This window comes from Myotis daubentonii, chromosome 15 (assembly GCF_963259705.1).
Source record: "Myotis daubentonii chromosome 15, mMyoDau2.1, whole genome shotgun sequence".
Classification (NCBI taxonomy): domain Eukaryota; kingdom Metazoa; phylum Chordata; class Mammalia; order Chiroptera; family Vespertilionidae; genus Myotis; species Myotis daubentonii.
Window position 1 is genome coordinate 9,978,275 of NC_081854.1, and position 27,169 is coordinate 10,005,443.

Genomic DNA, 27,169 nt, shown 5'->3' on the forward strand with positions numbered 1-27,169 from the left:
TAATAATAATAATACCAAAAAGTGGTAAACTGTTCTAGATCAAGAGTTGGAAAACTGTGCGTGAAAAATCAGACAGTAAATTTTTTGGATTTATAGGACATATGGTCTGTTTAAACTCTTTAAGTCTGCTGTTGTAAAGTTGTAAAAACTCTACAAAAGCTGTCACAGATAATACACGAGTAGGTATGAAATGAAACATTGTTTACAAAAACAGGTGGCAAGCTATAGTTTGCCAGCCCCTTGATTAAGAGACACAGAACCAAATGCAAGAGATGAATTTGGATGCAGTATATTAAAGCCTCGTGTCTGTATCATGCTCCTCTCCCCCAAAATAAAAGCAAAATATTAGCAACTGAATCTAGCTGAGCGGTATATAGGTATTCACTACTATACTAATCTTTCATTTTTCTGTATGCTTGACATTTTCCATGGTAAATACCATTTTAAAAATTGATTTTAGAGAAAGGAAGGGAGAGGGAGAGACAGAAACAGAGAGAGAGACAGAAACATCAATCGGTTGCCTCTGCATCACAACCAGAGATTGAACCCACAACCTTTGGATGTACGGGACGACACTGCAAGCAACTGAACCACATTGGCCAGGACAAAAAGCATCATTTTAAATCCATGCATAATATTGCATTGTCCTGCATTTCTTTTTTAAAAAAATTATTGACTGATTTTTAGAGAGGGAGGGAGGGAGGGAGAGGGGGGAGGGGGGGGAGAGGGAGAGAGAGAGAGAGAGAGAGAGAGAGAGAGAGAGAGAGAGAGAGAGATTTCTTCTTCCACTTAATTTATGCATTCATTGGTTGATTCTTGTATGTGCCCTGACTGGGGATTGGACCCGCAAACTTGGTGTATCAGGACGATGCTCTAACCAACTGAGCTACTTGGCCAGAGCTATCAATAACTCTTTAATGCTTCTCCAATTTCTCTTTTTTAAAATATAATAAGTATGTTTTGTACATAAAAGTTTGCTCAAATTATTTCTTTAGGGTATAATCTTATTAGTAAGGGGAAGAATTACTGTGTCAAACAGGGAACATTTTAATGATTCTTGATACATATTTCCAAAGTGTTCACTAAAAAGGTTGCAACTTTTCCCACCACCCTTGTTAACAATAAATGAGTCTTAAAAAAAATCTACAAAGGATTTTATTGATTTTACTTATGCTCTGATAGAAAATGTAGAAGACACAGTACCAGTGATCAGTAATTTTCCCTGGGTAATGGAATTACAAGTGATTTTCACGTTCACCTTAGAATTTATTCTGTACTGATTTTTCCATAACATGTATATTATTCTGTATTTTAAAAAAACAGTTAAGTTCACAAAAGGACAAATTCATAAATGTATGAATCCATTTATACGAGATACCTAGAATAGTCAAGTTCATAGAGGTAGAAGACAGAAGTTGCCATGGGCTTGGAGAAGACAGAAAGGGAAGTTAGTGGAAGGTGGTGGTGGTGGTTGTACAGCAATGTGAATGTACTCAATGGTTAAGATGTTATATTTTATTTGTGTGTACTTAACCACAATAAGAATTTTAAACAGTAAAAGTTATATTTACATATATAATTTATGAATGTTCATCATAAACATATATAATAGTGAAAAGCTACAAACAACTTAAATACCCTCTGATAAGGTGATGGCTGAATAAATAACCATGTGTCAGACAAGGACATGGATCTGTATTTTGACATAAATAGGCATGACATGCTGAAAAAAGAGGGTGATTGCATGGAAAATCTGATTTCATTTTGACTTTAGAAAGGAGAACACGTATGGGTAAATATACTCAGAAATCTGTGAGTCTAAACCCCGAAATGTTAGCTGTGGCTACTTCTCAATGTGGGACCGTGGGTGATCCTTTTCTTCCCTTCTACATTTTCTGGCAACAGGCACCTGTGACTTTCCTAATCAGAAAAGCAATAAAGCTCTCTAAAAAGAGAATAAATAAGGTCACATAAAGGACAGCGCAAGCACACCAGGACAGATGAGGGAAACGGAGACTTGTGCACAGCCTTCCCTACTCAAGTGCGCAGCCCTGCTCCGAGCTGGCAGTGGGCAATCTGTGAGGGTGCCTGAGCGGCCAGACACCCCATCCCATGTCAGGCCTCAAAGAGCCACCAAACCCCTCTTACTTATAGAGCAATAGCAAGGGAACACCTGAGCACACGAGGACCCAGACATGGGAAAGTGGTTTCCGCAGAGCAGGTGGGAGGGGGAAGGAAGCACTTGGGAGAGAAAACCAGCCAGCAGCTAGTTAGGCTGTTAGCAGTTAGGTGGTGGCTTTCTCTTCTGCGGAGCAGGGCCGCGGCCACTTTCGCGACAGAGCCATGCCACTCACTCTAAATGCCCAAATTAGTCAGCTGGCTGCATACGCACGGCCAGGCACGGGTCTGCTTGGCGGCCTGGTCTCCCTGGCAGCGTCTCCTGCAAACGGAGCCCTGCATGAGCCAGAGCAGGTACCACTTGCTTTCCACGTACTGTCCTCCCTTTACCAAGACATGCGTGCACGGCTGGGAGCCCAGCCTGCAGTGTCATTAGCCCTGAACTCCCCGTACAACTGACCAAAGCACCCCAAGGCTACTGCTGGTCCTAAACCCGGTGGGGTCTGCTACTGTCTAAACACGGTGCCCAGACACGAGAAAGAAACGACTGGAGAAGGGACTCTGATTCACTTTATTGCTAGAAGAAAACCAAAGAAGCACGCTACGACCAGATTATATGGTGAGACTTGGGTGAGGTCTTGGTTGGCTACTTACTAAAACCTTGAGCAAGTGATAGAGAAATCTTTCTGAGCCTCAGTTTCTTCATTTAAATAATGGGAAAATAATCACACCTCAAGGGGATATTGTGGCAATTAAATGTGGTAATGCATAGAACGTCTTCAATACGTGGTACTGTTGCCATTAGCTATATATATAAACCTTGGATTAGGCACTTAACTTTCCTGAACTTTAACTTTTTCTCACCTATAAAAAGAATTGTTGTGAAGAGAGAACATGTACATAATACATGCTCAATAAATTGCAGCCATTATTACTGCTGCTAAAGGTTAGGCACAGCAAAGCAATTTAGGAACTTTTCCCTAAGACAATGAAAGAAAACAAGAGTGCACTGACGATCTCAGAACTGCCTGGAAGGGGCTCCTGGCCTAGTCACTGTTTGGACTTCTCCAATCAGACTGGTCACCAAGGTGAAAACCTCCAAGTGCCCAAGAGAGAGGATGCTGGGAACACAATTGTCCTTGCTGCTGAGAGTAGACACTGGTGAGCCATCAATGGAGGGCACTGGGGTAATACCTACCAAGTAATAAATCACTCTACTGACTCAGCTACTCCCCGTCTATCAATTTACCCTGCAGGTGCACCTGCACACACAAGGCCATATACTGCAGCATACATGGTAACAAAAGCCTGGCCACAACTCGAGGCTGCAGGGGACTGGTTCAGTGACCGCTACTGCTCCTGTGCTGGAATACTATACAGAGCTGGGAAAACGAGGGAGGAATCTATGTACTGACCGGGAAACACCCCCAGAAGACACTGAAGTGAAAAAGGTAAACAATAGTGCAGTGGTTCTCAACCTTCTGGCCCTTTAAATACAGTTCCTCATGTTGTGACCCAACCATACAATTATTTTCATTGCTACTTCATAACTGTAATGTTGCTACTGTTATGAATCGTCATGTAAATATCTGATATGCAGGATGGTCTTAGGCGACCCCTGTGAAAGGGTCGTTTGACCGCCAAAGGGGTCGCGACCCACAGGTTGAGAACCGCTGCACTAGTGCATACAGATTTTACACTACCTTGAATTTTGAACCATTTAACTACTGAACAAACAATCTGCACGTCTCTTTCTCACACGCTGTGGCTACAGCAACGGAGAGGCAGAGGCCTGCGAAGTTGGCAGAACGTGGCCCAGGAGGCTCCCCTCAGGGCTTTTGGTCTCATAAAGCACCTCCCCAACTTAAGGCAAATACGCAGATGTTTATCAATCCAGGCCAAACTAATAAATGCGAGACCAACCTGACAAAGTCTTCAGGAAGCAGGTCAGGATTAACACCCAGGGAGTCAAGCACATCGTTTCGAATCTGGAGCAACAGCTCAGAATCTTCCCCAAAGGTATCACAACTAGGGTCTCTTCCCTTATCCGTGCGGAACTTCAGGAGCACTGGGGAAGGAAAAAGAAGGAGGTTAAAAAGCAAGTCTTTTCATAATAAATGCCCGTCGATGTGGAGAATTAAGTGGGTTTTTTTTTTCATTCTCTAGGAATTAGACATTAATTAAAATGTGGGCCAAGTGAAAGGGAATACACGTTTCATTTATTCAACAAATACAGTCAGAAAGGCAATCAAATAATTACAAAGATAACTACCATGACTGTGATGAGTGCCAGGACGGTATAGCAGAGGGTCTGTACTACCCACACGGTGGTGCCGGGTAAGGCTTCCCCAAGGAAGCATGACTGAGCGAATGTGTTTGGGGAGAAGCGGGGAACTTCCAGCAGAGGGAAAAGGCCTGACTCTGGCCCAGAAGAGAGGTCAGGGGCGGGAGGCATGCATTCTAGGCATCAGTTCAAAGGGCTGCTTCAGCCAGAAAGGCCAGCCAAACGCTCAGACTCATCAGACAGGCAAGTCATTGCAAACAAAACCTCCCTTAGTACAACAATTCATCAACCTCCAGAAACGAGTGTTTAATTTTGCTTTTGAACCAGAGAGAGGTTGAGAGGATGGCGGCAAATCAGAGCTACTGTGAAACAAGACTCTAACAAGCCTTGAACTTTTAGCACAACCAAAAACACACAGGCAGGAGCATGATAAGGTCCATCAAATGCCAACCCCTTCTACTCCACTGCACTGTCCACAATGTTCACTGCGAGCTGGGCAGGCGGTGTTCTTGTTCCCCACGTGCTCCCCAAGGCAGGCGCACAGCGGTCTCTAGGGCCCTCCTCCATCTCCTCCTTGTCACACAAGAGCGTGTATCAGCGGAGACAGAGACAAGTGGATCCCTGGCTGCTATGAGATAGCACCTCGTATCTGGAGGGGACTTTACAGTTTACAAAGTGCTTCCATTTAAGTTTCATCATTATTTGCGAACTGAAAAAGTGAACTGATTCGGCAAATTATACTCTCCATCAGTACAAGGGGCGCCTCCCTAAAAATAAAGGTGGACTGAAAACCCAGGCAATTGCTGTGAGGCTCTTTAAAAATGCATTTGGAACTCACCCCAGAATAAGAAATGAGTCCTTCTTTCTACTTGTTTTCTTAAGACTCACAGAGTTCTGGTGATGAGCAGCCTGGGTTGAGAACCCGCTCCAAGAAAGAATACACATTCACTCACTCAGCCAGCAAGGCCAAGCACTCACCGTGTGCCCGGCAGACCCAGGCATTAAAGGTGCAAGGGAAGGCGAGTGAGTCTTGGTGTCTGCACATGTGAAGGCGATGGGGAGAGAACAGAGAATTCAGGAGTCACAACAGATGGTCCAAGTCTGAGACGTTCATAAAGGGATTACAAAGTATTCCAAGAAGATCCGAAACCACAGAGGCCCAGGTAGAAGACATGGCCTGCTCCTGAGCTATGCCGTTCTCGGTGCCACAGCCAGAGAAAGGCCCCGGTCTGCTTCTCTGGCAACTTTCTAATGCCCAGGTCGGGCTCTGCACATCGCAGGTTTAAAAACAGGGGCGCGTGTACGTGTGCTCAGGACGCCTGTTTTGGACACGGTTTGCCATCTGGAAACATGACTCTCCTCTTTTCAAGAACACAGCTCCTAGAACCCTCGATTGTACCGAATCACTTGGCAGTCAACTCAAGGCCAATGACCATTTGGATGCTACTAAACTGATCTGCCTTCACCTGAGCTTAGCTTCTACCTCTGCAGATGTGTTGCTGGAATTCCATTTGGAGTAAATAAATGCAATCACAGAAGCTTTTGGGGGAGGGTGGAGGAGACTGCAGAAGAGGCAGTTAATCCCCGTTTAGACCCAACCTCCTGTCCAACAGTGTCCTGTGAAGACAAAGGAATCTGGAAACCTGCTAGTCTAGTCCAGCCAAAGCAGAGGGTACTGGAGCAAACTGCACTGAACGTCAGCGCTGCTCCATCTATCGCTTCTGAGAGGACAGAACCACAAACCCAGAATGAGTGTCAGCGTTGCCTGAGCAGATGACAGACGCAATGCCAAGTACAGCCGCTCATACTGCACAATTCAAGGCTCAGTGGCAACCACGTGGACAGGGAGGCTGCTTAATTTCAGGCCGTCAGGGTGGCGGACAGCAGTGGGGGCCCCACATGGTGCCGCCCATGTGATGCTCTCATTTCTTTGTCACTGGGACAGAAGCATCAACTGTCATACAGAAGGAAGAAGAGAGGGTCATTTTTTCAGCTCTCACCACAATGCTGTTCATCTTTTGGCTAAATATAAGCCCTTGGAGAAAGCTCAAACCATCCTAATAGTAAAACCAACAGTGCCTAGTATGTGCCAAGCATTTTACATAATTAACACTCAGCCACAATAACCTGGTGAGGTAGGGAGGTCCTCTTACTCTCCTTACTTTATAGGTGGGCAGACTGAAGTTCAGAGAGGTTCAGTGGCTTGTTCAATGTAACTGTCAGTAAGCATTAGTGCAGAAATGCCAACTCTGGCAATCAGCCTCTGTGCTTCTTAACCCTAACCGAATCCAGGAGAAACGGCAGGACCATCAGGAATGCAGCCCCAAGGATTCCAAGCGGTCTGGCTCTTTGCCCCTCACCTCAGAGGACTCCCATTCAACCACATTTTTATGCATTTTCCAGATAGGCCCTGCCCTCTCTCAACTGGTCCATTAATTTTAAGTTACTAATTCAGTGGGTGAGAAGTGAAGGCGGACGCCATACGAAACCTTGCCCATCCATCTTCAGAGAGTAAGACCAGTTTCATCTCAGAAAGAAGTAAGATGGCACTAGCAGGAGGAGTGAAGGCGGCCAGCAGTTGGCCCCGCTGTTTCTCTGGTGCAGGCCGCCTGGATGAGGGCCGGCAGGCTGGCACCAGCCAGATACCTCGCTGACCACATCTGAAGTCCTCTCAGGGCCTCTGGGAAGGAGGCCAGTCAGGCCACTTATTTGTAGCAAAGCAAACAGAAGCTGTATTTTTCACTCTTTTTCGAATGTCAGCACTCCAGTTAGCGGGGGTGGGAAGAAGCCCATGTTCTGGACAGGCAGCAGTCTCAGAACTGACCCTAGCCCCTGACGAGTTCTTGCTTATTAAATTCTCCTCTTTGTTCTGCTCTCCACCCTCCCAAATAGCCAGACACACACACACATCAGTGTTGACTCTGCATTTCTGAAGAGCACCTCCCCACCAGCTTCCAGATTATAAAACTGTCCCCATTAAGATCAAACTCAGGAATGGAGAGCTGCTCTGCCAAAAGATGACTCATTGAATCGCATCAAAACAGTGCACAAAATGAGAGTCCCAAACCTGATTAACTTCATCTGAACCTTTTAATTAACTCAGGTTGCTGAAGTCCAGGAAAATGACATTTATTGCTACAGATGACAGGCTTGTGTCTCTGCTGAAGTTCAGGTCTTGCCCATGTAACAAAAAAGACAAGCACCTTTTCATGTACTAAAAGGAAAACTGTGTACATGTGATTAACTACTAATTCTGCAAAAAGAAATGAACTCAAATTCATATTTATTCTGAACCAGAATACCAGATTGCTATGACTACAGGAATTTGGAAAGCAGTATTATTAATCACTGTATTTCTTTAGACAAATATCTTATTGCATTTAAACAGTGTGATTATATTTAGCATAATCACTAAGATCATCGGAAAAAATAGTATTTTTATAGGAAATAAAGTCAATGTTGCAAATAAGCCCCAACTCTATTTCTGTCCCCCAAAACAGCTCAATTAAAGGGGAAAGCTACATCTATATAAAAACCTCATTTGCCTGACTGACAACTAAGGCTTTGTGTGTCAGGTACCCCTGCCTCAGTCTCTGGCGCGCTCCAACCTATCGATAACCCTTCTCCCGTGCACTCTGGAAACGTCCTGGAAACCAGCTCTATTTCTGTGTTACATAAACTTCCAAGAAGATAGTTATCCTCTTAGACAACTGCCTATCTTCTAAGGCAAAACACTAGGTCTGACATGTAGTTAACTGTTCATTCAATAAGTACGTACTAAGCATGGCTTTGTGCCAGGCCCTGAGCTGGGCAGGTGAGAGCACAATGCACACTCTGCCCCCACAGAGCATTTGGTGAGGGTGGCAAATCCAAACTACTTATCCTATCTAATAAAAGAGAAACATGGTAATTAGCGTACGACCGCTACCCTTCCCATTGGCTAATCAGGGCTATATGCAAATTAACTGCCAGCCAAGATGGCGGCCGGCAGCCAGGCAGCTTGAAACTAACATGAGGCTTGCTTGCTTCAGTGACGGAGGACTCCAATGTTCCCCGCCTGCCACTGCAGGCCTCTGAGCTGCAACTCTAAGCAACTATGTAACAAATATAGAAGCTAAACAAAACCCGCCAGGCTTCAGCCAGCAGGATCGCAACATTGTAAGCAAAGGCCAGAAACCTACTTTAAGCAGCGGAGGCTGAAGAGCTGGAGCCAAGCCTCAAAGCTAAAGCTGGCCCAGAATAAAAAAGAAAAAAGAAAAAAAGGAGCGGTTGGGAGCTTCAGTCACCCCCAGCCTGAAAACAGCCCTCAGCCCCTCACCCAGACTGGCCAGGCACTGCAGTGGGGACCCCCACCCTGAAGGGTGTGTGACCAGCTGCAAACAGCCATCATCCCCTCACCCAGGCTGGCCAGGCACCCCAGTGGGGACCCCCACCCTGATCCAGGACACCCTTCAGGGCAAACCAGCCGGCACCCACCCGTGCACCAGGCCTCTACCCTATATAGTAAAAGGGTAATATGCCTCCCGGCACCGGGATCAGCATGACAGGGGGCAGCGCCCAAACCCCCTGATCACCCTGCGGCTCTGTGTGTGACAGGGGGCGGGGCCACAACCTCCCTATCCACCCTGCTCTGTTCGTGACAGGGGAAGGCGCCCCAACCCCCTTATCAGCCCTGCTCTGTGCCTGATAGGGGGGAGCTCCCCAACCCCCTGATCGCCCTGCGGCTCTGTGTGTGACAGGGTGCAGCGCCCCAACCCCCTGATCGGCCCTGCTCTGTGTGTGACAGGGCACGGCGCCCCAACCCCTCCCCCCGACGGGCCCGGCTCTGTGTGTGACGGGGTAGAGCCATAACCTCCCCATCGGCCCTGCCCTGAGTGTGACAGTGGCGGCGCCCCAACCCCCTGATCGGCCCTGCTCTGTGGGTGATAGAGGGCGGCGCCCCAACACCCTGATGGGCCCTGCTCTGTGCGTGACAGGGTACAGAGCCCCAACCCCCCTGATGGGCCCTGCTCTGAGTGACAGGGGGCAGTGCCCCAACCCCCTGATTGGCCCTGCTCTGTGCGTGACAGGGGGTGGCGCCGCAACCTCCCCATCGACCCTGCCTTGAGTGTGACAGGGGATGGTGCCCCAACCCCCCAATCGGCCCTACCCTGAGCATGACTGAGGGTGGCATCACAACCTCCCGATTACCCTGCTCTGAGCCCGACCAGGGGCTGCACCTAGGGATTGGGCCTGCCCTCTGCCACCCGGAAGCAGGCCTAAGTCAGCAGGTCGTTATCTCCCGAGGGGTCCCAGACTGCGAGAGGGCACAGGCCGGGCTGAGGGACCCCCCCCCCCCCCCGCCCGCGAGTGCAAAAATTTTTGTGCACCGGGCCTCTAGTAAGTTTATAAAAGGCGGGAACCAGAAAAGGAGCTCTGAGTTATGAGGGTGGATTGGGGCAGTGTATGTAGCAGCCAGGCTCCCGGCCACGGGGCAGGACCACCTGCTTTTCTCAGGTGCCCCCCGGCCCCCGCCCCCACCAGCCCAAACACCGCTGCCTTCTCTCTGCGAGGTCCTTCCTAGAAATGGGCAGGCAGCAGAGGACAGTAGTGAGGAGCTCGGCTCTGGAGCCAGACTGACTGCCTTGGCTGGATCCCCTACTTTTCCACCTACTGGCACCTTGGGCAAGTGACAATGTCCCTGGGCTTCTATAAAATAAGAATCCTAAGAGCACTTACCTTGCAGGGTTTAAGGATTTCGTGAACTAATCCACGTAGTGCACCTAGGACAGCGCCACGCACAGTGTGAGAATTCAGTAAGTGCCAACACTCCAGGATTGTGGCTACTCTTCCCCAGTCGCCATCAACCCAGCTCACCTGCCCCTTGGAGCTGACATGCTTGTTTATGCGGACCTTCCTCGGTTAACTGAGTTCCCACCACTAATGCAGCTGTGAGCTCTGGAGACGACAGGGACTCTCAATCTCCATTTATCTTACAATCATCTGTGTAAATTCACTTGTACAAGGACTGGCCTGCTTCTCCCCCCTAGATGTTTGCTCTGTGGGGCAGAGACCATTTCTATTTTGTTCACTACTATTTAGTTAATGCCTAACATGAGCGTGCCCCCTGGTAGGCACCAAGAAAGTAGGCTTCATGGGAAGCCTAAATGTTTGGGGAAGGAAGACAGTCACACGTAAGGGGCGAGGGCTCTCAACCAGGCCTGCTCTTTTATTAATCGAATTGAATAGTTTCAGGAAACCCAAGATGGATTTCTTATCAAGTATTTACAAACATGCTAGACATGGAATACCCACCGAGAAACAAAAAAGATACACAGCACACCACGTCTGCCCTCAGGAGGGAAACAAGATGGGAGTCCAGCTTTCAAGGCCATGCCTTTGGTCTAAAGGTACAGAATAGCCAGCCCCCGGGCATGAGCTCAGGGAGGGACAGGGCTGAACTGGGAAGGCGGGAGCACCTCAGGAAGCCGCTTTTCCGGCATCCGGTCATCTGTTCACCCCGGCGCCACAAACTCCCCCCTTCATGTACCTCACCCTTAGTTTTTCTCTTTAAGCCAGAAACTTAAAAGTATGTGTGTGGCCCTGGCCAGGTGGCTCAGTTGGTTGGAGCATTATCCCTTACACTGAAAGGTTGCAGGTTCGATCCCCAAGAGGGGCTGGTATGGGAAGGCAACGGATCTGTTTCTCCCCCCACCCCCCTTCGCTTCCACTCTCTCCAAATTCAATGAGCATGTCCATGGGCAAGGATTTTTTTTTTAAAATGCCAGTGTATTCATTCATTCATTCATTCATTCATTCATTCATTTTCATCCACAAACATGTCTTGAGCACCTGCTCTCCACCCCCACATTCAGTACAGAGCTGTGCTGGGGACCCAGAAGTGACCCAGATGGCACCAGGCCCTGCCCTTGAATGCAGAGCTCAGAATCCACGGAGAGCACACTCTTAGCCCCTGCATCATGGGCTCACAGCACTGGGGTCTCTCTCTCCAGAGCATCACTTCCAGAGTGGCTCCCCCGAAGACTTACTCTGAAATGCCCCCTTGGGCTCCAAGTCCTGGCCACCCTTCAATGCAACCCAACCTATGACCTCATCATATATCAGCTCAAAACAGAGAACGAAAGCTGTCGCTTGTTATTTACATTTCAATCTCTTCTGAAAAGAATTTGAGGCGGGCAGATGAAGTTGTTGATGGGGGAAAGGAGAGTACTTTTTCTCAGAAATGACCTGAAAACAGATGCCAATTTTGCCTACCAAATTAAAGACCAAGATTACTCAACCTAATCAAGAAGGCCGGGGTTCGGCTCTGTCACCCAGAGCTGGTGGAAGTGTGAGTGCTCTGCATACATGTCTTGAGAATGACATGAGAATGTGGTATTGAGGATCTTTATAAAAGGCCATTGCCGCTCTGGCTGATCTAGCTCATTGGATAGAATGTTGGCCTGTGGACTCAAGGGTCAGGGGTTCGATTCCAGTCAAGGGCATATTGCCTGGGTTTCCGGATCGATCCCTAGTGGGAGACATGCAAGAGGCAGCCAATCAATGATTCTCTCTCATCACTGATGTTTCTATCCCTCTCTCCCTCTCCCTTCTGCTCTGAAATTAATAAATACTTTTTTAAAAAGGTCACTGCCGCCCTAACTGGTTTGGCTCAGTGGATAGAGCATCGGCCTGCGGACTGAAAAGGTCCCAGGTTCGATTCCAGTCAAGGGCATGTACCTTGGTTGCGGGCACATCCCCAGTAGGAGGTGTGCAGGAGGCAGCTGATCGATGTTTCTCTCATCGATGTTTCTAACCCTCTATCCCTCTCCCTTCCTCTCTGTAAAAAATCAATAAAATATATATATATTTTTAAAAAAGGTCATTGCCATGTTATTTATACTACAGAAAATATGGAAATAATCTCACATCCAATAATAGGGTGGCTTCATATGATACACTGACAGAATGAATATTATTCAGCTACTAAGATTATGTCTAAGCAGTTTTTAGTCAAGATTTTTGCAACATTTAGTTTCTTAAAAAGGCGTTTGATATCCTACATTCAGAATACTCCTCTATGTATAACTGTTACCATCCCCATTTTAAAGGTGGGAAACTGAGGCTTTGGAGAGGCTCAGGATCACAATGGACTCAAAAGTCACTGCACTGCCAACCTCTATGTTATACTGTCTCCCTAGGAACAGAGACAAGACAGAAAACATGCTTATTGTTAAAAATCACTTCAAACAGGTTTGGCTCTCCACCCTACAGCCCACAAGTTTGGAATAACACAAACTACCCATTAAGACTCTGCAGCCAAATGTTCTATTTCTCCTCTAAAAAGTGTCAAGTGGTTCCTGAGCTTAACTCTCATCTTTCAAGTAGAACATTCTGCCTAGTAAGAAAACACTGCAATTTACAAAAGAAGGGGACAAAAACTCTAAATCGCAGAGGTGAATTATGTAGAGAAGGACAGCGCTCCATGCCCAGTGCAGGGCCCCTCACGGCTCAGCTTGGCCAACTGCACCCCCTACTCAATAACGAGTCTGACAGAGCCCTCTCCATTCAGACCCACCCTGTCCGGTCACAAGCAGCAGGGAGACAGGGTCTTTTCTCCAGCCCAGCACTTGAGTGGCACATGACCTTGACTCTGGGCATCTGCTGCTCTCTGCCAACCACTCTCACCGAGGGAAGATGGCACAGGACATTCCCGTGACAGTTGTCTGACACTCAGAGAAAAGATGTGAGGCTTTAAACAAGAATCGCAGCTGGGCTTGGGGCCCGAGAGCTGCTCAAACAGGCTAAAGCTGGGGGTGGGGGAGATGTGGGCCTGCAGAGAAAAAACAAGGCAGGTTGCTGACAATGTTGCCCATTATTGCAATCTGGTCTCCTTGGGCCTTAGTTTCCCATCTGCAAAAGTGGATTAAGAAAATGTCACAAGGTTCTTGTGAAGTTCAGATTTGAAAAACTGGACATACTGCTATTATTAGTGATGCTAATAATTAAAAGCTGACTGAGCGCTCTGAAATATGCAGTGTTCGGTGATGCTTCAACACTTTCTAAGTGTGGAGAACTTGGACAAATGACTTAACCTCTCCAAGACTCAATTTCTTCTTGTGAAAATGGGATGATCACAATAAGATCTGCTCTCGTGAGGGCGCTGTGAAGATTTAATGTGATCATGATGCACAGAGAGTGCTAATCAACAATTATCAATACCCAATGTGCCAGATCTTCATTCAGTCCCTGTGCCCTATGAGTCGGTGCTCTCACCACTCTACCTGCTGATGGCTGAACAGCACTGTGGGTCACCTCTGCCCTCCCGTCTCTGCATGACAGTGCCTCCTTCCTTTCTGAATGACTGTGGTCTGCCTTCTCTCTACCACTGATAGATAAAGCAGTGGCACCAAAAAAAAAACAAAACAAAAAAAAACCCAAAACCACTGTTTTTTCTTTCTCCCTCCCTACAAATTATTTTTAAACTCTGTGGTCATGACAGCAGCAAATCAACAAGTGCTCAGCTGCTGCCCCATTATCGGAACCCATTTCCCTGTGGCTGTCTCCTCCTCAGCAGTTCTTGTCATTGCTGGGACCAAACACCCCCTGGGGAGCACTAGGTCCAAACGGCAATGGCTGCCTTCGGCCTGGTTTACAAAGGTGACAAGTTCTAAAATAAGAAGTTCCTTCTGAAGAGAACTGATCACCAAATCAAGCTGAGGTCTGGAGACAAAGTCAATTAAAAAAAAATCATAAAAACAGGGAAGTTGGGAGTGTACTGGGGGCAGGCAGATTTGAGGAAGGAGGAATTAAAGAAGTTCCCTAAAGTCTACCTACAACAATTAAAAAATTACAAAGTGTCCGCCGACAGGAAATCTTGCAAAAGAATCCATGCAGTGGTGAGGTATAAAATGCTAGAAAGTTCTGGAAGAATATGCAAGAAATGGCAGTTTCCTCTGAGGTATCTGAATATTTTACTAAGTTGCCTTCCTTACCTTTACTTACAACTTAGAAAAGGAAAAAATAGAACTATTTCTAAGGCTCTCCTGTACATGACCATTGGGAAGAGAGGACTGTCAAAAATCTCCGTTTCTATGAGAAAACAGAAGCCATGAAGTGGGGGGAACTTGCTCAAGGCCAGGAAGTATATGGCAGAGGTGGGACCTAAACTTCTTTCTTCCAAATCCAAATCTGGAGACCTCAAGGCTTTGGTGACTGAGAAGGTTCTACTGGCAGGACAAAGCAGACGTGAACTCCAAACTCATTTGGCTAGATTTATGAACCAAGAACAACCGGTCATCTTAGAAAAGATACAAATTCCCCCCAAGGAGGGCCTAGGCCAGTGATGGCGAACCTTTTGAGCTCGGCGTGTCAGCATTTTGAAAAACCCTAACTTGACTCTGCTGCTGTGTCACATATAGAAATTTTTTGATATTTGCAACCATAGTAAAACAAAGACATATTTTTGATATTTATTTTATATATTTAAATGCCATTTAACAAAGAAAAATCAACCAAAAAAATGAGTTCGCATGTCACCTCTGATACACGTGTCATAGGTTCGCCATCACTGGCCTAGGCTGACCTCGCGAACTCTAGCAGAGATAGGAGCTACTGGTTAGTGACGGGCCCTTGCTGCCTGGAGACAAGGAGTTAAAGGAGAGCAGAAGTGCTCCCCAATCCTGTGGATGGTTTAGGCATAGTCCTGCAGCCAAACCTTGGGGTTTAGAGATACTTCCTGTCTTTCAAGTGTGGCACAGTGGGAAAAGGTCATGGTCAACTATGCAAATGAGCACCACCTAGATGGCTTTACATAGGCCTCAAACCCTATCCTATACAATGAAAGCCTAGTATGCTAAGTGTCCAACCGTTCATTTGACCAGTCGCTACGAAGTGCACTGACCACCAGGGGGCAGACGCTCTGACTGGTAGTTAGCTTGCTGCTGGGGTTGGGCAGATTGGGACTGGGCGAGACAGGCTGGACACACCCTGGAGCCCTCCCATGGTTCCTTCCCGGCCCCAGTTGTGCACTGGGCCTCCAGTCCTATATAATAAAGAGGTAATTAATAAAGAGGTAATATGCAAATTAATCCTCACGCCCTTACAAGATGGCTGCCTACGACCAGGCTGGCAGGAAGGGGGGTGGGGGGACGGACGGGCAGTAAGGGGTGACCAGGGTGGGGGGGGGAAGGCAGTTAGAAGTGACCAGGCCGGCAGGGAGGGGGCAGTTGGGGGCGAACTGGCCAGCAGTGTGGAGCACTTAAGGGCAATCAGGCTGGCACACAGAGGCAGTGAGGGGCGATCAGGCAGCTGAGTGATTAGGAGCCAGTGGTCCAGGATTTTGAGAGGGCAGTCGGACATCCCCCAAGAGGTCCCAGACTGCAGCGGGTGCAGGCTGGGCTGAGGGGACCTTCCTCCCCACCCACCCCTCGTGCATAAATTTCGTGCACCGGGCCTCTAGTAAATTAATAAAGCCTTAAGAATTGGCAAGATTCATCATGGCCAGAGCTGCTTCATGGCTAGTGTCTGCCCAGGCACCAAACATGTACCTGGGTCGTGGGTTCACTCTCCTTCCCCAGTTGGGGCATATGCAGAAGACAACCAGTCAATGTGTCTCTCTCACCCACTCCTTCTCTCCCTCCCACTCTCTCTGAAAAGCCATGGAAAATATTGATTAAAAAAAAAAAATTGGCAAGATTCTCCAAACAGGGCAGGTGATCACAGCAATCAATCAATCTACATCTACCAAGCCCTGTTCTGCGTCAGGCCTGTACTGGACAGTCAAGAGATGAGGAGCTACGGTCCCTGCCCTCAAGTCAGTCCTGTTGTCCAGAGGGTGGGATGGGATTTCAGAGGAAGAAAACCCAACTCAGACAAGTGAGTCAGGTTTTGGAGGTAACACCAGAGCTGAGCAGTAAAGATAAGAGGGAAGGACCAAAGCAGGTATTCCAGGGGGAAGGAATATGAACGTGTATAGAAATGAGATTGACAGCATGAGGTGACAGATGTTTGGGGGATAACAAATAGTCTGACATGAGTGTAGGGTTCAAGGAGGGCAGAAGGCATGGAATGAGAAAGAAAAGTCAGCTGGCCCTAAGTCTGGGATGTTAATCCAGGAAGTCTAAATTGTATTCTGAAGGCAAAATAAAATCATGGAAGGGTTTTAGTTTTTCAGTAGACTAGTCTGGTAACTGAAAATGGAAAATGGGAGGCAGAGGGCAGCTGGGAGGCAATCAATCCTCTGGAACAACTCCGGGCACATGAAGAGGAAGGATGGAGGGGTCTAGGTTGAACTTCATAGAGTGCTACAGACGGTGCTTGCCTAGGACTCTAAATGAACTTGATTAATGGTCTGCAGAAGAGAAGATGGGCAATGGTTGGAAGAAAACTAAGTAACAGCTCAATTTGGAGCATTGGTCCAACAGACTCATCCCAGCTCCAGATGCACACAGGCGGCCCATTAGAACATTTCCTGGTTTATCCTTAATCCTTATCCTTAATCCAATCCACAACCCACCTCAGGGTCAGCAGGAGAAAGTGCCTCACCAAAGGCCACCGCGGGAGGTCCTCTGCCCCTCTAGGACCTGCCTCCAAGCCACTGCTTGTGTTCCTAGTAAGGTCTTACCCAGCTCTAGACAAAAACTGAAGGCCTGTCTGCAGCTGGAAACTTGTTTATATGCAAATACACCCCTACAGTGGGCCTAACACTACTGTGTGCCAGAGGACATACTTTTTGCAGAGCAAGGGCCCAAGGTGGAGGCCATCCCGCCTTGCTTAGCAGTGGGGTTGTACTCACTACACCTCTTGCCTGGTTCATCAAGGCTTTGTGTTTCCACTCGTGGGGCGTGGGATTTCTCCCACGGCAGAGCTCTCTCGGCACCCTGGCAAATCTGGGGAAACCTATATGGCTCCTTTCCAGGAGAACTGTACACAAAGCACACCAGGTTAAGACCCCCCACCCTCTGTAGAAATGATGAGGATACACTGCTAAATGGGTCCCCTTGCCTAACCGGTTTGGCTCAGTGGATAGAGCGTCAGCCTGCCGACTCAAGGGTCCCGGGTTCGATTCCGGTCAAGGGCATGTGCCTTGGTTGCGGGCACATCCCCAGTGGGGGTTTTCGGAAGGCAGCTGATCGATGTTTCTCTCTCACTGATGTTTCTAACTATCTACTCCTCTCCCTTCCTCTCTGTAAAAAATCAATAATTAAAAAAAAATATATTAAATGGGTCCCCTTCCCATGGACCCGGTCCAGATCGGAAAGCCCTTTGCAGGCATTATTCAACCGGTCATCAAATATCAAGGTTGTCCCAGGTGCTGAGAACCGGCTTTTTTTGGTTATTTTAAATTTTATGTTGAATAATTGTAGAATCATAGAAAAATTATACAGAATCCCCAAATAACTGCATTTAGATTCCCCAAATGTAAATATGCTACCACATTTGTCATTATTTCTTTATATTTTTATCTATACATACACATTTTTCCTGAATAATTTGAAATTCACCCCTACATACAAGAACATTCTCTTACATAACCATTATCAAAATTACAAAATCAACACTGATATGAGTATTCTCATCTAATCTACGGACCTTTATCAAATTTGACCAATTGTCCCATTAACGCCCTTGAGAGCATAAAGAAAAATCTTCCCAGCTCTCAGACACACTCCGGGATTCTACATGCCATTTCATTATCATGTCTCTTCATTCGCCTTTTATCTGAAATGGGGTTCCTCAGTCCTTTAGGGTACTTTGAAAAGTACAGGCCATATTTTTGTTTACAGAATATTCTTCAATTCGAGTTTGTCTGATGTCTCTTCATAATAAATTCCGACTACCAACCCTGGACAAGAATTCCTGCGTGGCGCTGTGTCCTTACACACTTGGACAGGAAACCCTGTGTGCGTCTTTCTCAGTGCATACTATCAGCAGGCATGAGATCCATTTGTCCTACTCTTGGAACGCTAACTTTGATCTCTTGGTTGAGGAACAATCTGCCAGTGTTCTCTGAAGCAGCAGTCGCCAACCTTTCAGACCTCACGGACCACCGGTTGGCGACCGCTGCTCCAAAGGTTTCCTTAAACCAGTGGTCGCCAACCTTTCGGACCTCACGGACCACCAGTTGGTGACCGCTGCTCTAAAGTGTCTCTCAGTATTAAAAAGCTTCTTGGGCCTGGCTGGTGTGGCTCAGTGGTTGAGCCAGGAGGTCACAGTTCGATTCCCTGTCAGGGCACATACCCAGGTTGCGAGTTTGATCCCTAGTAGGGGGTGTGCAGGAGGCAGTTGATCGATGATTCTCTCATTGATGTTTTTTTCTCTCCCTCCCTCCTACTCTCTGAAATCAATAAAAAAAATATATGCCCTAGCTGGTTTGTCTCAGTGCATAGAGTGTTGGCCTGCAGACAGAAGGGTCCCAGGTTTGATTCCAGTCAAGGGCACATGCCTGGGTTGTGGGCTCGATCCCCAGTGTGGGGCATGCAGGACGCAGCCGATCAATGATTCTCTCTCATCATTGATGTTTCTTATCTCTCCCTCTCCCTTCCTCTCTGAAATCAATAAAAAGTATATTTAAAAAAGAAATATAAAAATAAATTTTAAAATATGTACTTTTAGCCTTAGCTGGTTTGGCTCAGTGGATAGAGCATCTGCCTGTGGACCAAAGTGTCCTGGGTTTGATTCCGGTCAAGGGCACGTACCTTGGTTGCAGGCTCCTCCTTGGCCCAGGCCCTGGTCAGGGCTCATGCAGGAGGCAACCAATCGATGTCTCTCTCTCACACCAATGTTTCTCTCTTTTCCATCCACCTCCCTCCCTTCCACTATGTCTGAAAATCAATGGAAACAATATCCTTGGTGAGGATTAAAAATAATAAATAAATAAAGCATCGTGGGAGGAGACAACTGTCCTGTTTACAGCACCCTTTCCCATTAGTTTTAGCATCCATCAATGACTCTTGACAAATAATTTTTAGCACTATCGTGAAAATACAGATATTTTATCTGTACCATTCCTGCTTAATTTATTATTCTACTGTAAAACAAAAGAACTTTCTCCTTTTCCCCATTTACTTACTTGTCAGTGTAGACTCATGGGTTCTTATTTTATTCTATGGGTTATAATCTATTACTACCATTATTTATTTGATCCTTTAATTGGCCCAAAAAGCTGGCTCCTGGGTCCTGTTGACACGACCCACCATTCTTTGAGCACTTCCCTATTTTCTGGCATAGCAGATATTCCAAGCTCACCTATAATTTTCTTACCCCAGCCCCAGAATCAACCATTTCTCCAAGGATCCCTGTTTTCTTGGATACTAACAATTATAATCTGGGTATGAAGTAGGTTCATTGCTATTGGAGTGTCTTTGCTTCTAAGCCCTCTCAACAAATGCTAGAAAATATATATGTATAAATGTGAAAACATACATACACACAACAATTTCTATAGCTACAAATAAAAAACCATGGCTTCACCTGATGACTCAAATTCCAATCCAATCCCACAGGGTTCCTTCTAACCTTTTCCACCTTCCGTATTTAGAGAAACTCCTTTTTTTGGTAATAAACAAACAAACATTATCCACAATACACAGGGTTGGGCAAAGTAGGTTTACAGTTGCTCGTATGGAAAATAATAATTAATCACTAAAACAAGAATAAACTGCATTTCGCATACTCACAAGTGTAAACCTACTTTTGCCCCCACCCTGTACTTACCTATTTATTTGCTCAATTCTAGAATACATAGTTTCAGAATTACTAACCCATATCACTGTGAAAAACAAACCTACTAACCAGAATTCAATATTTGTTTATAGTTTTTTTCTCTTTAGTACATGGGTTAGTTCCTTTTTTTCCTGTAGTAATGCCGCCATTTGACACACAGGACTTAATCAGCCCTGGCCGGGAAGCTCAGTTAGAGCATCGTCCCAATACACCAATGTTGTGGATTTGATCCCCAGTCAGGGCATATAGAAGAATTAACCAATGAATGCATAAGTAAGTAGAACAACAAATCGATATTTCAAATTAATTAAAACCCTCTTTTTAAAAGTTGTTTAAGGTATTACATATGTCTCCGTTTTCCCCCAAGTGAACACTCCCCCCCCCCGGCCACTCCCACCCCCAAGGGCAAGCCCCCACCACCCTAGTGTCTGAGTCCACAAAATTTTTTAAAATAGTGAATCAAGGCTTTGACACCAGACGTGAGTTCCCGTTCTCCTGTGGCAATGGTCTGCCGCTAACTGGCTGAACCTTCAGAAACCTGGGGCTTTACAGAAATGAGGCAATGCCAGCCACGCCTAGTTATTCTGATTCAGTCAATCTGAGCGAGAACCAGGGAATCTGCATTTTACAAATGTTCCCAGAGAAGCACTGGCTGTAATATAAAAAGCCCAAAAGCAGGGCCTGATGATCTCCTCTGGCCAGTTCCCACCCAGCTCCAGTCTCACGGGGACATGGTGCTTGCAGTGCTGCCTGCCTTGCCTACACGTCTGCTCCTCTGCCGGCAACGGTCTCGCCTCTCTTCACCGCCTCGCAAATACCGAGCCTTTAACACCCAGCTCAGAAGTCTCCTCCTCTATGAAGACTTTCCAACTTCCCAAACATGGCCACACCCTCAGTTCCCTGAGCTCCCAGAGTTTGCTTTTGATTATGAAATAATCCGCACACTGAAAAACAGACCAGCACAACACGACAGCTTTTTCCATTGCCCTGTTACAGCGCTCCTCAAGAGAAGCAGAATGATCTGTGTTTGTCTTTTCCACTGGCAACAAGAATTCCTCTTCCTCCTCTGATGATTCCCAGGCACGGGATCTGGCACACAAGGTGCTCAAAAATGTTTGGTCTAAGATTATTTGCAGCTTTAACCCTGTGGCTCAAAGATGGCCTAGGTTCTTTTCCATGAGTCTTCAGAACAGAGACAAAGAAGGACTCTGTGCTAAGTAATTCTCATTTTGAGATGAAGTCGATTTCTTCCTGCTCTGGACTAAACCTGCCTGTTATTGTTCATGCTGGTAACTGAATGCTGTTTCCATACCAGACCTGATATTTTTAGCACTCCTGTTATGATAAACTCACACTAACCTCAAAAAGAACAAATCAAAGTCAACTTTTTGCCACAGGAAACCAACTCATGCTTAATGTTTTGCAACATGCCATGGGAGAATAATAAAAAGATGAGACCTTTTGCTCACAGATGGCGAGGCCAACGCTCAAGATAGTGGAAAAATGCAGCAGGAAGCGCTCAGTCTGGCCACTATCTTATTAAGTAAACTGGAAAAACACTCAGCACCCAAACAAGGCAAACACACGCACATGGAAGGCAGGACAGCTGCTTCCCCAGACGCTGAATCGTATACGGGGCAGTAAGAACCATCCACATGTGAGGCAGGCTGGGGCCAGGACGGCACTGGAATCCAAAGCCTGCTGGGTGCCCGGGGCAGCAGACAGGTGAGAGGATCCTGCGGGGTCACCAGTGGGCCGGCTGCTCTCCCTCCAGAGTGGAGTAAATGACCAGATAAGCAATACCATCACTCATGCCAAAAATACTTATCAAGCACCTACTATGTCCTCCAATGGTGAAACCAAGTCAGGTTCCCTGTAAGGTATTCTCAGGTGCGCATCACAGCCAAACACCTGTCCTCACTAGGAATTCCTGAGGCAGGTGGATCAGTCACATTCCTAGAAAGGTCTGGGGAACAAATTCCAAGGACTGGGAAAAACTAAAAACGATTTATGTGACTTTCAGGATGAGACTGGTCACAAAACCTGTCTGTACACTTAAAATGGGTAAACTTTCTGTTTATTTATCATACCTCAATAAAGTTGTTAAAAGCATAAAAATAAAAAATACAGAAAAACAAGACACACTTTCACTGACTATTTAGAATGAGAAGAGATTTCAGAGAGGCTGGCTAACATAGTCCTCCCACTTCTATAGGCGAGGAAATAAAATCCTAAAGAGGCAAACTGACTTATCTATGCCCAAGGTCACAAAAACAGATGATGGCAAGTGTATTTGGCAGAAGGCAAGTTCACCTGTGGAAGCTGCTATGTCCTGCATAAGTCCAACAAGGTCAAATTACAGGAGAATCTCAGTTCTATGAATGGCTGAGTAGAAAACTGAAATAAGTATTTCTCTGAACATGAGAATAAGGTGCCCGACCAGCGTGGCTCAGTGTTTGAGTGTAAACCTATGAATCAGAAGGTCATGGTTCGATTCCTGGTCAGGACACATGCCTGGGTTGCGGGCTTGATCCCCAGTGTGGGATGTGCAGGAGGCAGCCGATCAATGATTCTCTCATCATTAATGTTTCTATCTCTCTCCCTCTCCTTCCTGCTCTGAAATCAGTAAAAATTAAAAAATTAAAAAGAGGGGACGGGCTGTGCCTGTGAGAGGATCAACATGCCTTTGGCGAGATTTACTACACCCGACCTTGGAAGAGGAAAAGAAAAAACATAAAAAGAAACGGCTAGTTCAAAGTCCAAATTCCTCTTTTATGGATGTAAAATGTGCAGGTTGCTACAAGATCACCACGGTTTTCAGCCACGCTCAGACGGTGGTTGTGCCAGCCGACAGGAGGAAAGGCTAGACTCACGGAAGGATGTTCATTTAGAAGAAAGCAACACTAATGACCCACACAGCTTCCTGAATTTGGGTTGTATCACAAAAAGCCTGATCAGTTTAGTAATTCTAGTTAACCTACCAGGATAATGTAATTACATTTAATTTTGTAAGTATACAACAGTGATCTCCTATTTTGGTATCAATTTTTCAATAAAGTTTTGATTATGGAAAAAAATTTTTTTAAAGAGCTCTTTTCCGGTTTTTGCAGCGCGAGGAACCATGAGCAGCAAAGTCTCCCGCGACACCCTTTACGAGACAGTGCGGGAGGTCCTGCACGGGAACCAGCGCAAGCGCCGGAAGTTTCTGGAGCCAGTGGAGCTGCAGATCAGCCTGAAGAACTATGACCCTCAGAAGGACAAACGCTTCTCGGGCACCGTCAGGCTTAAGTCCACGCCCTCCCCCAACTTCTCCGTGTGTGTGCTGGGGGACCAGCAGCACTGTGATGAGGCCAAGGCCGTGGACATCCCACACATGGACATCGAGGCGCTGAAGAAACTCAACAAGAATAAGAAACTGGTCAAGAAGCTGGCCAAGAAGTACGATGCCTTTTTGGCTTCGGAGTCTCTGATCAAGCAGAGCTCACGAATCCTGGGCCCGGGCCTGAATAAGGCTGGCAAGTTCCCTTCCTTGTTGACCCACAATGAGAACATGGTGGCCAAAGTCGATGAAGTGAAAACCACAATCAAGTTCCAGATGAAGAGGTGCTGTGTCTGGCAGGGGCTGCTGGCCATTTGAAGATGACGGATGATGAGCTTGTGTACAAGATCCACTTAGCTGTCAATTTCCTGGTGTCATTGCTCAAAAAGAACTGGCAGAACGTTCAGGCTTTGTACATGAAGAGCACCAGGGGCAAGCCCCAGCGCCTGCACTAAGGCCCCGCTTAATAAACCATACTGCCACCGTTAAAAAAGAATGAGTTGCCGAAACCGGTTTGGCTCAGTGGATAGAGCGTCGGCCTGCGGACTGAAAGGTCCCAGGTTCGATTCCGGTCAAGGGCATGTACCTGGGTTGCGGGCACTTCCCCAGTGGGGGATGTGCAGGAGGCAGCTGATCGATGTTTCTCTCTCATCGATGTTTCTAACTATCTCTCTCCCTTCCTCTCTGTAAAAAATCAATAAAATATATTTTAAAAAAATGATTTAAAAAAAAGAATGAGCTGATGTGCTCACAGAGTCAGCTTAATGCTTACAAGCTGAGGGCTCTAAGCTGCTGGCAGGAACCAGGGGATGAGAACATAAGAGCATGTCGCTTTACTTCCAGAACTTTACTTAGTCCACCAAGCAGCCTGGCAGGCAAAACTGCCCCTGGTTGGGAATCACCACATCATGGTAAACTCAAATACCAGTTGACCAGCATGACTAATTTATAAGCAGCAGCTATACCCAAAACCTTTGCAAAAGGACAACTACTATTTACTGAGGCTTTCTATGCGCCTGGCACTGAGGAATTAGCTTCTCCCAGAGGGCTGACCCGCTGCTCTCTCTGAACTCCAGGCAGGAGGGTGCTGCTGTGACTCCAGTTAGCACTTCCTTGCTGAACTGCCCCAGTCCTTAAAGGGGCTATTTTCTGAGTCCTACACTCACATGCAAAGACTCATTCCTACTTAACCCATTTCATTATTTCTATACAAATGGATATTAAGTGCTTCAAAATAGTTCATCCCCCAACTTTCCTTGTCCCCAATTGGGTCAACACCATTAATTACTATGGGAAGAGCTTTACTCATAAATAATGTAAAGATAAACTTCAGCCCTGTCTGATCTCCTTACTAGTTTATTAAGGAGGCTTTATACAGCTTTATGTATTTCCCTTTGGAGAGCTAGCACGCACTTCGTCTGTGCTGACTTGGAGGGGGAGTTCCTGGAGTCTGCACAGACCAAGGGAAGGAAGGAGGAGGGATGCAGCTTCCCTCTCTTCCCTGGGGAAAGAAGACCAAATACTGTCTAAATGCAACCAAAAATGCTTGGCAGATTTTACAAAGAAAAGCTACATCTCCACCTCAGAGTCTCCCTGCAAAAGGGTGATGGTTCTGCAGAGATACTGACTCGTGCAGGCCTGGGTGAAGACATGGCGCCTGGGACAGGTGACCGAGGGCCTCCAATACCGTAGCTGTGCTACATGAACTGGGGCGTGGAAAAGGATGGAAGTTGGGAAGCACATCCCCAGAAGGTCAAGGTGATTTTTTTCTCTCTACTTTTCTGGCATTTTCTGCAGTAAATATGAGTTATTTTTACACTAATTAACAAACTGGTATTTTTACACGTGCTTACAGTGTAACGGAGAATGAGTTACCTTTCTCTCTCTGTGCCTCAGTTTCTTTGTCTGTAAAAAAGGGTTAATAATAGTATCTAGCCCCACAGCTTGTGCTAAGCACTCAATGTTAGTGATTATTTTTAAAACAACATTAAAAAAAATTACTTAAAAGTGCCAAGCAGAAGGAGCCAAACAATACTTAGCTAACAGCCCCTGCCGCCCCCCTACCCTCCGCCCCAGTAAGGAGGGAGGAAGGGAGAGAGGGAGACCTTACAGGAGAGGAAAACTGGTTTGGGGGCCAAGGAAGAGCTCTGTAGAGGGAAAAGTGGTGCTGAGAAAATGTCTGATTTGACACTGTTATCTCAGGATCAACTTTAGAGGGTAGGTCACTTCAACAAATAAAAAAAGAGATTTGAAAAAAGCAAAAATCATTAAGAAACCAGAGCTCCATGATGGTCCTCGTCTCCATTCACTCAGATGTGTGGCCCCTGAGAATCAACTAATGAGGAACCTAACTCGGGGCAAACATCAAGAAACCATCTGGACTCTGCAGCCACATGTGCAGAAATCAAAGCCCAAGGCGCTCCCGGCTCACCGGGAGCCTCGAGCCCTCACCTTGAAGGAGAAAGTAATCCGAAGTTGTGCGCTTCAGCGCGGCCTTTGCTTTGTCGCTGCTCCAGTCCACTTCCAGGGCTTCTTTAATGGAGCAGAAGACCACTTTCTGTTGGAAAAAAGGCAAAACAGCTCAGGGGTACACTATGCTCGGCTTTAACTCACAAGGCAGTACAGCTCTTCACCATTGAGAGAAATGTCATTATCTAAGGTTTACTGTTCATTAAAGGAAGCTGAGGCCACTCAAATCCAATAAACGTTTATTAAGCACTTACTGAGTGCTCCTCTGGGCACTGGGACACAGCAATGAATAACATACTCCCTGCCTTGAAGGAAGACAGAGCAAAGCGAAAGCCCTAATACCATTCTGGTTCTTTCTTTAACTGGGTGTATTTACACTACAGAAATAAAAGCGAAGAAAATATGTGTCTAGAGATATTCAATAAAAGTTTTTTTTAATAGTAAATAAAAACAAACAAAAATTAATAAATGTTTCTCAGTAGAGGAATGTTTGCTGCTGATGATGGATGACAATACTAATAAGTAACAGCAAGAAAAAGAATAATGGGCCCTGGCTGGTTTGGCCCATTGGATAGAGCGTTGGCCTGGGGACTGAAGGGTCCCAGGTTTGATTCTGGCCAAGGGCACATGCCTGGGTTGCGATCCCCAGTGGGGGGCATGCAGGAGGCAGCCAATCAATGATTCTCTATCATCACTGATGTTTCTATCTCTCTCTTCCTCTCCCTTCCTCTCTAAAATCAATAATATATATATATATATATTTTTTTAAATATATTTTATTGATTTTTTACAGAGAGGAAGGGAGAGGGATAGAGAGTTCGAAACATCGATGAGAGAGAAACATCGATCAGCTGCCTCCTGCACATCTCCTATTGGGGATGTGCCCACAACCCAGGTACATGCCCTTGACCGGAATCGAACCTGGGACCTTTCAGTCCGCAGGCCGACGCTCTATCCACTGAGGCAAACCGGTTTCGGCCAATAAAATACATTTTGAAAAAAAGCTATAAAAAGAAAAAAGAACAACGGGGATGAAACGAAAGCTGCAGGCTATGGAAATGGAAATGGCATTGGCAAAAGCTCTGTGGTAGAAGAAGTATGGCTAAAACCTATTAAACTAAACCAAATAACCTTGGAAAATGCCATAATATATACTTTAAAATGTAAACAATTAAATATGAATGAGAAAATGGTTTCCCTTTCCTGAACAATTCCATCCAAAGTCATGTACTGGGACTGAGGAAGGGCAGGAAAGAGTGAGTGTGTGTGTAGAG

At 46.4% G+C, this 27,169-nt stretch overlaps 1 protein-coding gene and 2 pseudogenes across 1 annotated transcript in view; 2 read left to right on the forward strand and 1 right to left on the reverse strand.

Annotated features, from left to right (window-relative positions):
- The window catches only part of SAE1 (SUMO1 activating enzyme subunit 1), a 78,268-nt gene that overhangs the window by 10,813 nt on the left and 40,286 nt on the right, over nt 1–27,169 (reverse strand). Inside the window, exons 6-7 of the mRNA XM_059666075.1 lie at nt 25,878–25,983; nt 4,042–4,186 (exon numbers count right to left, since the gene is read on the reverse strand). Of these exons, the coding sequence (XP_059522058.1) occupies nt 4,042–4,186; nt 25,878–25,983 (251 nt within the window). The remainder of the gene's footprint in view (nt 1–4,041; nt 4,187–25,877; nt 25,984–27,169) is intronic.
- On the forward strand, nt 14,014–23,184 carry LOC132217168 (small ribosomal subunit protein eS27-like; annotated as a pseudogene).
- On the forward strand, nt 23,204–23,922 carry LOC132216697 (large ribosomal subunit protein uL1-like; annotated as a pseudogene).